The sequence below is a fragment of the Nicotiana sylvestris genome, chromosome 9 (assembly GCF_000393655.2).
Source record: "Nicotiana sylvestris chromosome 9, ASM39365v2, whole genome shotgun sequence".
In the NCBI taxonomy this organism is placed as follows: Eukaryota; Viridiplantae; Streptophyta; class Magnoliopsida; order Solanales; family Solanaceae; genus Nicotiana; species Nicotiana sylvestris.
In genome coordinates, this window is record NC_091065.1 from 162,580,710 (window position 1) to 162,592,024 (window position 11,315).

Below are 11,315 nucleotides of genomic sequence, written 5' to 3' on the forward strand. Positions count from 1 at the left end.
ATTGAAAGTTGACCTTAGTCAAGATCCAGAGCCAACCGTCATCAGGTTGTGACTTCTGTGGAATGGGTCATCCAACACATAAGTGTCAAACCTCAGCTGCAAATGAAGTGGTAAATATTGTGGAAAGCTTTGACAAAGGCAACTACCATAGTGGTAATAATTTTAACTCTATGGTACAGAGGCACCCAGGCTTTTCTTGGATTTTACCAAATGGTAGTCTGAACTCATTTCAGTAGAATAATCCGAGACCCCAGGGACATGGAGCTCTAGGATTTCAAAATCAGTAGAGGCAGCAATACCAACCTCTACAGTCTAATCGGTCTAGCATGGAAGATCTAATGAATGCTTTCATTATTAAGACAGATGAGAGATTAGAAACGCATAGTGCAGATATTCGAAACTTAGAGAGGTAAGTGGAACAGATTTCTAGTCTGTTATTCGAGAGGTCTCTAGGAACCCTCCATGCGGATACCGAAAGGAATCCAAAGAAAACTATAAATGCAGTGTCTTTAAGGAATGGCAAAGTATTGCAAGATCTATGGGTAGAAGAGAAGAATGAGCTGACGGAAAATCAAGTTAAGAATGAAGGAAAGCAGAAAAGTGATAAGCATAGTAGGAATGAAGTGAGGGCAGAGCAAGAGAATGATTTGAAGAAGAACAACAAATCTGAAATTCCAACAAGGAAGAAGAAAGAAAAACAAAGAAATAATGATGAGATCGAAGAAAGTAAATATATGCCTACTCTACCTTTCCCTCAAAAGCAAAGAAGGGAGAAACTGGACGAACAATTTGGGCATTTTCTAGAAGTGCTCAAGTACGTGCATGTGAATATACCTTTCACAGAGGTGTTTTCACTGATGCCAACTTATGCTAAGTTCCTGAATGAGATATTGTCCAACAAGCGAAAGGTGGAAGAGACGTCGATGGTCAAGCTCACAGAGCATTGTAGTACCATTTTGCAAAATAAGCTCCGTAAAAAGTGTGGAGATCCATAGAGTTTTACTATACCTTGCTCTTTAGGAAGTACTATGTTTGAAAAATATTTGTGTGATTCAAGTGCTTCTATTAATCTTATGCCTTTATCTATTTCCAGTAAATTGGAGGGGAAAATTGGAGAAATCAGATCTATACCTATGTCCTTGCAGCTGGCGGATCAAACCACAATGATACCTGAAGGAATAGTGGAAGATGTGCTAGTTCGGGTGGACAAATTTGTGTTCCCTGTGGACTTTATCGTGGTGAACATGGAAGAAAATAGGGAAGTCCTTCTTATACTAGGAAGATCCTTCTTGGCTACTGGCAGAGCAATTATGGACATTCAAGAAAGGTAGCTCATGCTCATAGTGGGGGAAGAAAAGGTGATCTTCAAGATGGAAGGAGCAATGGGGGACCTAAAGGAACGAACTGGAGAGAGTAAGCATAATAAGTGTGGGGTGTACCCAAAGAAGGCAGAAAAAAACTCTTAGCATGTAAATGTGTACTGGGTCGGGCGTGCAAAGGAAATCCCGACTTCGATTCACACCCCGACTAGATAAATCACGGGAGTTTTCTTTATCTCTTGCTTTTTATTTGTGTGTCACGGGTACATGCCACAATTTAAAGTGTAGGGTGGGGGATATAAATATGTACATATATGTTTATTTTCTTGTGTTTTGTTTGAAAAAAATTGTCTTTTTCCGATGATGGATTTCCTCGACTGTCTTCTTGAGGGATCAAAGTCAAAGGAAAAAATATATTATGTTTTTTCGAGGTAGTTTGACAATTCACCTTTGGTTTTTCTTTGTGTTGCGGTTCTTTTCCAAGGATTTTGTTTGAACCAGGTGTAGTTAGTTTTTCTTTTATTAGGAATAGTGAAGTCTTGTGTTGTGGTATTAAATGGAGATGACCTTTCTTGACTTTGTGATGCCTTGAGAGTAGTGAGTGTCTTAGTTGTGATGCCTAGGCTCAGTTTTTGACTCATGTATAAGTGCCATAAAATATTTGATTTTGATGTTGTCACGACCTCGGTTCGCCCTCCGTGAAATATCGTGATGGCACCTAGTCCTCTACGACTAGGTAAGCTTAAATTGCGGAAGATAACCAAAGTGTGGAATAAAAACAAATTAAAACATAATGAAGAGTCACAAAACAATGTTTAAAAGTGCCGCTCGGCATACACAATATTTAACTCTCAAACCAATACATACTTCCAAAACCCGAAAACCCATGAATCACAAGTTAAGGATCACTACACAGTACTGTAACTCCAGAATATCTAACAAGGAAAAGAAATACAGAAGGGCAAATGTTTAAAAGCTAGAATAGAAAGGGACTCCTCGGTCTGCGAACGCGACAGATATACCTCGAAGTCGTTGGAGTAGTCGTCTCGCCTCAAGGGTGATAGGACTGAGTCGCAGTACCTGGATTTGCACACGAAAAACATGCGCAAAAGGGGCATGAGTACACCACAGCGGTACTCAGCAAGTGCCAAGCCTAACCTCGGTCGGGTAGTGACGAGGAAGGTTAGTGCCCTACTGAGGTTAAATAAAGTATAAAGTTTGACAGTGTAGAACGAAACCGTATAAATAAATACAGCAGTAAAAGTAACACATGATATAAAAAGGGCAAAAACAACTATTACTGAGACAAGGCAAAACATGGAAAGAAATTCGACTTAGCACCAAAATAACAACCGGGGATTTCCCAGGATACCGTCCTGTAGTCCCATATGTACATATCCAATGGATTATCCCGGGATCCCGTCCCGTAGTCCAACTCATAGTGCACGGGGATCTACCAGAATCCCGTTCCGTAGTCCCAAATGTAAATACCCAGTATTGGGGGAATCTACCGGGTGCATTCCCGTAGTTCCATATAACTCTGCAGGGGGATCTACCGGAATTCCGCATCCGTAGTCCCAAAATAAACAGGCAAGGGGGGGGGGGAGCTACCGGAATCCCACTTCCATAGTCCCAATGTAAATACACAACAACAACAACAGGAAAATATTCAGAAATGACAATTTCATATTAAGCCGAACAAGTAATTCTAGCCTAGCATGCTGCACAGAATTCAGGTAAGACAGTTTGAGCAAGTAAAGCAATTAAGTCACTTAGACATGCTTTCCTAAGCTAACAACAGGCTTAATAGTGCAAGTAATAAAAAACAGGAAATGAAACATACTAGTAATTACTTAAAGAAAATCGGATTTCTAACAATTAGCATAAGTACGCACTCGTCACCTCACGTACAAGGCATTTCAATTACCAAATATACCAAATCCTAAGGGAAAGGCCCCCACCCCCCCCACATGGTTAGACAAGCCACTTACCTCGATCTGGCTCAATAATCAACCCGAAACCACGCTCTTGTCACGAGTACTCGACTCCAAATGGCCCAAATCTATTCAATTCAATTGAATAATGTAAATAACACTTCAAGTAACTGATTATACAAAGAAATTCTAAGCTAATACGTGAAATTAGGTAAAATAACCAAAATGTCCCTCGGGCCCACGTCTCGGAATCGGGTAAAATTTATATTTTCAGAATCCTCATTCTCTCACAAGTTCATGCATACCAAAATTATCCAAATCTAAGGTCAAATCCCCAATCAAAAGTCGAATTCTAGGTCTAAGAACTTTCTTCCAACTTTCCCCCAATTTTCATCTCCAATCCGAATTTAAATGATGAAACTAACTATAGATTGATGGAATATAACTAGAAAGGGTTAAAGAATTGTTACCCAATGATCTCCTCTTCAATTTCCTCCCAAAATCGCACTCTCCCGAGCTCCAAATCGAATTTCCAACTTTTGAAACTAAACCCTCGAAATTTCATATTTCTGCCCAGCTGTTTCCGCATCTGCATCCCTGGGACCGTTTCTGCGGTCCTGCTTATGCGAGGACTTGGTCACATCTGCGACCTTTCACTTAAAGACCAGACTCCACACCTGCGATCACCGTTTCGCAGATGCAGTACCGCTTCTGTGGTATTTCTCCCGCATCTGCGGAACCTGAATATCCTCCCCAGCTCCGCTTCTGTGATGGCCCCGCCGCTTCTGCAGTCCCACACTCGCAGGTGCGGTTATGATAGCAGAACAGCTGAAGCTGCAACTCCAATTCCAAAAATCTTTCCGTCAACCATCCGAAATCATCCCGAGGCCCCCGGGACCTTTACCAAACCTACCAACATATTCCATAACTTCATTCAAACTTGTTCCAACCTTCAGAACGCTCAAAACAACATCAAAACACCTATTTTTCATCGGATTCAAGCCTAAGAATCCAAAAAAACTCTAAAAATACGCTTTCGATCAAAAAGTCTATCAAACCTCGTCCGAATGACCTGAAATTTTGCACACACGTTACATTCAACACTACGAAGCTACCACTACTAGAAAATGGGCCTACGACTATGGTTTTTTGGCGACGGTTCACAAACCGTTGCCATAGATCGGATATAGTAACGGTTTTAACCGTTACAATAGCATTTGGGTGGTATAAGTACGCTTTATATATCAAACCGTTGCAATTGTAAGAGAACCGTTGCCATAGAAGATTTTTCCGCAACGGATCTATAAACCGTTCCACTATACATATTTATGGGAATGGTTGGGGAGAAATATTTTTTAATTGGAATGGTTTTCATTCCCTCCTCATTTTACCGCCTGAAATTTTCTAAACCCGCAAAATCAACCCTTATTTTTTTTATATTTTTAATTAATTTTAATAATGTAAGTATAAATTTAAATCCCTTTTCCCCTTTTCCCAGTAATTAAACCCGCCCACCTTCAGTATACTCTTCGATACATCCAAAGTCCAAAGATCAGTACTACTATTGGATACATCCAGCAAAACCAAATCTCTTTCTTTTAGCCTCTCAAAGATTCATTCCTCCAAAGTCTTCTCTTTCACTCCTAAAATCCAAATCTAGAAACCTATGATCTTTCTACTTCTAGTGTCTTTCAACTCCTTATAGATTCATTTCAAGGACAGTTGCTGACCTTCCCCAAATCCCCAAATTCCAAAATTAATTTAACAGTGAATTCTTCAATTTTAGGTTTAATGTGTCGTCTTCTGCTGGTGTTTTAAGTGATATTGGTATTGTTGATATTCCTTCGTCTTTGAATTGGAGAAAGAAAAGAGTTGTTACTACAGTCAAAAAGGCAATTGTGGTATGCAGTTTATTACCTTATCTTTTAGTTGTATCTTTATGGTAATTTCATTTATGTGGAAGATATATAACTTGTCATAGTAGAGTTACAAATTTTTATAAAGTTTGGATCTTGATGATTTTTATCTCAACTGACAATGGAAACTTGCGATATTTTTTGCCTTTTATCTTGTCTGGGACCTACCCTTATTTGCTTTCGTTGTATTGTTTGTCATTTGAAGTTCACAACTAATGTACTTCATTGAAACCCAACCTTAACACTTACTTTAGGTGCAGTGTTTGACAGGAGCAATGCTATCATGAGTATATTAGGAATGATTATATTGTTTGTTCCTTCCTTTCAATTTTTGTCTCTATGTATGTGAAAACCATTTCCCCAAAGTGACTAGAAGATAACAGTAATAGCACATATTACTGTTATCAATTATTTATAACTTTGAATTCCTCTTTATTCAACATCAAAAAAGGCTTAGTTTATTCTCAGTTTCCATTGGTAAAAAACACAATTCCTATAGCAGTGTGTAAGAAAATCTAATAGAGGAGATTCAAGAAGCTTTTGCACATTTTAAAGTATCTTACCCCCCGCCATCTGACTTATTAGAAGCTGTGTGGACCCACCACCAAAGAATAAGCACGACATGGGAACTTGAACATACATAAGAGCTGTCAAAACCAAGTAAACTTCTTAGTTAGCAACAATTAGAGCCAAATGTGCTTACAAAAAGCAGAAATAAGACCACGGTATGTAGCTCACACTTCTTTGACAAAACTGATAACATTGGCCACCAGTTGTTGTATATAGCACAAGCATACAAGAAACAGTCAACCAGAAATATAAACCAAAGGCAAATATTAGTTGAATCACTTACACTTTATCCGAGAAGTGAACGCCAGTAATTGAACCATAAAGATGACGCAAATGAAGAAGTCAAGTGAGATATTACCATGCTTTAAGCTTTCTTGCTAATTGATTTGCCTTCTTAATGATTTGGCTACTCATTGAAAAAGTTAACTAAATTGAACAAAATTTGGAATAAAAAAAACATATGTCCAGTTGTAGTATGCATGTGTTATTTCTTTATAAAGAGTCAGCATCTCCCAGAGGAATTCACTTATTGACTCAAAAAGTAAAAGCTCAAGAAATGACATGTTTCAAGATTTGTGATGAATTATAAATAGTACTCTAGCCTTTAATACCACGTTACTGCATAACTAACACTTGTGTGCTAGATCAATAACTATAGCTTGTTAAATCTGATCAAGCACAGGGAGCTTGATTGTAATGTTTCCTAGGTCTATTTTCAGGTTTCTTCAGTAAAAATTCTGCATCACAGGGAGTACATGAACGATCTGATGATTCTACCACTCATGAAGTAGCTGAACAAATTGAGGAACAAGGCATATATATATAAATTGTAATCATAAACTTAACTAAAAATAGTGATTAATGATTATCTTTGTTTTGTACTATTGCGGGCCCCTCCTCGCCAAAAAGAAAAAAAGGTGGTACTCAAATGCCAAGTGTTCATGGTAGAAAGGAACGTAAAATAATCTTTCTAAATGAGTATAATCAACCTGTTATTCCTACTAAAGAGGTTGTAAAAGAGTTGGGTAGCTTCCTCGGCACATTGGCAAGGAGTGAGACTTTTTATCCTCTTAATGTATTTAATTGGAGGAAACTAGACACAAAAGATGATATGTGGAAATATATCAAGGTATGAAGTTCCCAATGTCCAATAAACATGGATGATATTTCTTATTTCTTACACTAACCCAATTGCACTAAATTTATAGGAAAAATATGACATTCCTGACGAGGCGAAACAATGGGTTTTTGAATCAGTTTGTAGTGCTTGGAGAAAGTATAAGAGTCAATTAAAGGCAACCCACTTCACAACCTATGAGAATGATGAGCTTCGAATGGAGGATAGGCCAATAGATGTTCCAGAATCTCACTTTAAGGATCTTCTTAAATATTGGAACTCCGATCCACACAAGGTAATTACATCCAGAATCTCTTGTCTTGTTTTAACATAATTATTTTTTGGTGCCTGAGTCAAAAGAATTATAAGTAAAATAGTACCAAACATTACAGTTTTGGTTGTGAAACTGTAATGTATATACTAAGCATAGGATATTGTTCTTCTTCAAGTTTTAATTTGTGTTCATCTTTGCATGTATCAGTGGCTCATTGCAGCCTGTTTGATAATTGTTCTTGCAAATTACTTGATTGAGTAAAATGTGGTGAATAGACGCTCTAATTGGTTATCGATTGGTCTTGTTTCTTTGGTCCATATTTCTATTTGGTTGCTGACTTCTGTTCATAGCTTAGAGATGAGTGGATTAGATCAATGTCTCAGTATTCTGCTAATTTCTTTATGAAGAGGTACAAGGGTGCTACCATAGCTAGTTCTTTTTCAGTTTGTGATGCTAATAAAAAGTGAGGATTATGCAATAATTGGCTTTTGATTAATATATAGTTAGCTCAGTAGTGAGGATTATGCTCGAACCCTTCATACAAGAATCCCTTAGCATCTAAGTCAGCAGTTTTAGATGGCACAAACCACATTTTCTCTGTTTTCTTCAAGTGTAAAAAACTAACAAAAGGAGCATAGGCAATATAACTTGAGACACATATAATATACCATATATCATATTTTAATGTATTAACACCTTTTTTCTATTAAGATTTCTAATATAGAGGTTATAGAACCAAGTTAGAAAATTTTATTAGTACTTGTTACTTCGTGATAATTTTAACATTGATCTCGATAGTCTATAAATTCAGTAAAATATTTTGTAACACAGATAGCTAGTCGTATAATATTAATAACGTCTTTTGCTTAGTGTTAGACACTGAATTCATGCTTCAGTCTTTACTGTTGCCATTTGAATCAGTCAATTCAAATATTAATGAAATAATTGAAGAAAGAAAAGGGCTCAGATTTTAGTATTAGATTTTGTTTGACATTAACATTGAAGATTGTCAATCAACATTCTGTTAATATAGGAGTATTTGTTACTTAAATTATCAACTTTGGAAATTCACCAACTAAAAAGCAATAACAGACAAACTCTTCAACTTTTTATATTTTGATATTATACTTTTATTTTGCTTTTTGATTCTAGAATAGGTACAACACACGATGTAGTTAGATTAGTAAACAATTCTGAAGAAAAAAAAAGGAGATTTTTTTTTGGTTTAATCAGACAGCAAATGTAGTTGATACAGCAAATGGAACAGAGATTACAACAGTAAATGATGAATAACTGATGCCAAAATGTCAATAACTGTCTTAATAATCCCTCTTGTCATGTAAAGAATGACCGAGTTTAAGTCAACAGTTTTAGATGGCTGCATTGTTTGACCTCTTAATCAAGCAAGCTTTAATACTATGAGTGTAGTCTTGGGTCTTGATGTAGGTAATAGGCATCACTGTTGGTTGCTATTGGTTGACTCGTTTATTTGCAGGAAATGTCCGAAACTAATACAGAGAATCGAAGTAAGTTGAAGTGTCCACACACTGCTGGCAGAACACCTTTGCTCTAATTCACGAGGTTTGATGTTTTATCTTTCTTATTTTTTTTAAACTATGAACTTGCTAACTTTATATGGAAAGATTCTTATACCTGTTTTCATGTAACTAGGATAAAAAGAAGGAAGTCTCTAATACTTTAGATACTCTGTCAAGTAAGGACATCTTTGTGGCTACAAGAAAAAGAAAACTTGGCCGAGTATACAAAAGCTCATATGACAATACGATTAGTAAAATTGTACGAGATTTCTAATTTAAAGTTTGTCGTGATTATTATTTGTTTAATTATTGATTCAATTTTAGTTACTTAAAACTCTTTTCTCTCGTATTTGGTTTGTAGGCTAAAATGGAGAGAATACAATCAACTCAGGAAAGTGAAGATGACAGTCATTCAGTTGACGCTTTTGCTTCAGTCATGGGACATGAACATCCAGGTCGCATGAGATTATATGGACGAAGACTTTGTTAAAAGGGCAAAAAGGGAATCTTGGATCTTCTTTAGATGCTGATGAGAGGATGCAGCAGAAAATAGAGGAAATGAAAGAGAGGATGCAACAAAGAATGCATGAAAAGTTGAACGAACAAAAGGATGCTATGGAACAAAATATTACAATGATCGTCATCGCACGACTTTAGCGTTTGAATCTAGATTTGCGACTTGATCCTGACATGTTAAGGCTTAGTGCACGTTCACCTGTGGATGCTTCCTCTGCACAACAAGCTGTTGTTCAACTAAACAGTCGACCATCTGCTGGTAGTAACAATCAAGGTCAGTACGTACCAAATGTTATACATCTTCTTCTATTTCTTCTTAGAGCTTTAGTTGGACTGGTATCACTTGTACATCTTTCATCTCTACTGTTAACCTCCAAAGTTTCAATCTTTCTGGTGAAATCTCACCTTCTATATGTCAACTTCCCAATCTTTCAAACTTAAATCCATGAGTAGGCTTGAGAATCCCAAATTCAAAGAAAACTTGCAATAAAGCTATATTATCAGTATAAGGAAACAGAGAAGTTTTGAATAATTCAAACATTCATTTTGCGAGGAAAAAACTTTGTAACATATCAAAGTACGAAGATACATTTTAATTTCAATTGAGCACAAAAGTAATATATGTCCTAAGACTGTATATGTTTTCTGATGAAATGACCATAAATGAGATTCTTACAAGAAAAACAAACTACAACTAATTAACCCTCGAAAGCAAAATAGGCTATAATTTAAGATGTTCACGCATGCTGTTGATCAGATGCTTAGCTAGCATGATGATGATCTGGTGATAAAAAAAAATTAAAAGAGATTGCAAGACATGAATTTGCAGCTTTAATTGCATAATGTAATTGGCAGTTTGAAGAAACAGTTGATGAGAAGGTAGTTGGCTTGCCCCTGGGATTAGCCTCTGCAGCTTCACCACTTTGTCTTGCTGCTGTTGAAGATCATCATTTAAAACACAGCTCATTCTTGATCTTCTCCTCCCCCTAATTCTCCTTGTATTCTTTGTTGATTTCATGAGTACCCTTTCTGCGCCTAGCCTTTTTCTGTAACCCATAATTTCAAACTTGATTTTGGTTCATGCAAACTCAAAGGAACAGCTAGTGTATATATAGACACAAAAGTATTAATGTAGAGTTGGCACAACATGTGTTTAAAAGTATTAAGCTGATTGTTATAATATCAACTTACCATTTACTTTGCCATCATAGCTTGATAGTTTGAAAGTCTTGGTCCTTGGTAATAATATCAAATTGTTATAATGTTGTGTATAGTTTGTTGAGATGAATAAGTTGGATTAATAAAAGAAGAACGAAAATAGTTAAATGCTTGAGTATTCTTAGACCGGTTCTCTTGAAGGGTAATAATTTTATTTATCTTTTTTTGTAGGTGGAGTAGATCAAGAAATGGACGATGAAGAACTAGACCTTACTTGAGATGAATTTTGAATTGTTATCGATGAATGTTCTAGGAATCTTTTGTTACCAATATTTTTTGAAATTTATTTACACTCTTGAAATGTACTAAACTTATGCACTCATGAGGTAGAACATTTGCTTTATGGATATTATTTGCTTGATGGATAATTTTGTATTATTAATAGTTTCATTCTATGATGTATTTAAATTTTAGTTTATTATATGTATAAATATTTATTTATAACAGGTGCTATATTTTGGTTTTAATTGAATTGATATAATAGCCTACCAGAACCGTTGCAATAGGACACAAATGGCGTTCCAGTAGGCAATGTAAACCGTTGTCATAGGTCCCATAAACTGTTCCAAAATGATCTACAAATCGTTCCAAACACAAATGTAACCGTTACGATAGCTTAAAGAAACCATTGTTATATCCAACATAACCGTAGCAATAGCTTACATAAGTGTTTCTTTAAATAATATGGCAACAGTTAAAAACTGTTGTATAAACAATATAGTAACGGTTTAAAACCGTAACAATTGGAAAAAATAACTATTCCAACAGAGAAAGAAAAAACCGTTGCGATCAGTGTATCTATTGTCACGGCGATGCAAACCGTTGCAGGAACCGTTCCAATAGACCTATGGGTACGCCGGCTGATGTGACAGTCTGTAAACCGTTCCAAAATCCCTACGGCAACGGTTTGGCA

At 36.3% G+C, this 11,315-nt stretch overlaps 2 protein-coding genes across 6 annotated transcripts; both read left to right on the plus strand.

Moving 5' to 3' along the window:
- Nucleotides 1–326: 326 nt before the first annotated feature.
- LOC104244095 (uncharacterized) lies at nucleotides 327–1,331 on the plus strand. The gene is made up of 3 exons (XM_009799402.1): nucleotides 327–409; nucleotides 515–979; nucleotides 1,094–1,331. The coding sequence occupies exons 1-3, from the start codon at nucleotides 327–329 to the stop codon at nucleotides 1,329–1,331; spliced, it is 786 nt and encodes a 261-aa protein (XP_009797704.1).
- Nucleotides 1,332–4,729: 3,398 nt separating this feature from the next.
- On the plus strand, nucleotides 4,730–10,804 carry LOC104244093 (uncharacterized). Of its 5 annotated transcripts, none has more exons than XR_715395.2 (7): nucleotides 4,730–5,154; nucleotides 6,447–6,868; nucleotides 6,948–7,151; nucleotides 8,626–8,711; nucleotides 8,802–8,927; nucleotides 9,030–9,458; nucleotides 10,574–10,804. XR_715395.2 is itself a non-coding variant. In XM_009799401.2 (4 exons), the coding sequence occupies exons 2-4, from the start codon at nucleotides 6,668–6,670 to the stop codon at nucleotides 8,701–8,703; spliced, it is 483 nt and encodes a 160-aa protein (XP_009797703.1). In that variant the 5' UTR covers nucleotides 4,730–5,154; nucleotides 6,459–6,667; the 3' UTR covers nucleotides 8,704–8,712. The 5 variants fall into 5 exon arrangements, 1 of the variants encoding a protein (XP_009797703.1); XR_715393.2 differs by having other exon boundaries at nucleotides 6,459–6,868; XR_715394.2 differs by lacking the exon at nucleotides 8,802–8,927 and having other exon boundaries at nucleotides 6,459–6,868.
- The last annotated feature ends 511 nt before the right edge of the window (nucleotides 10,805–11,315 follow it).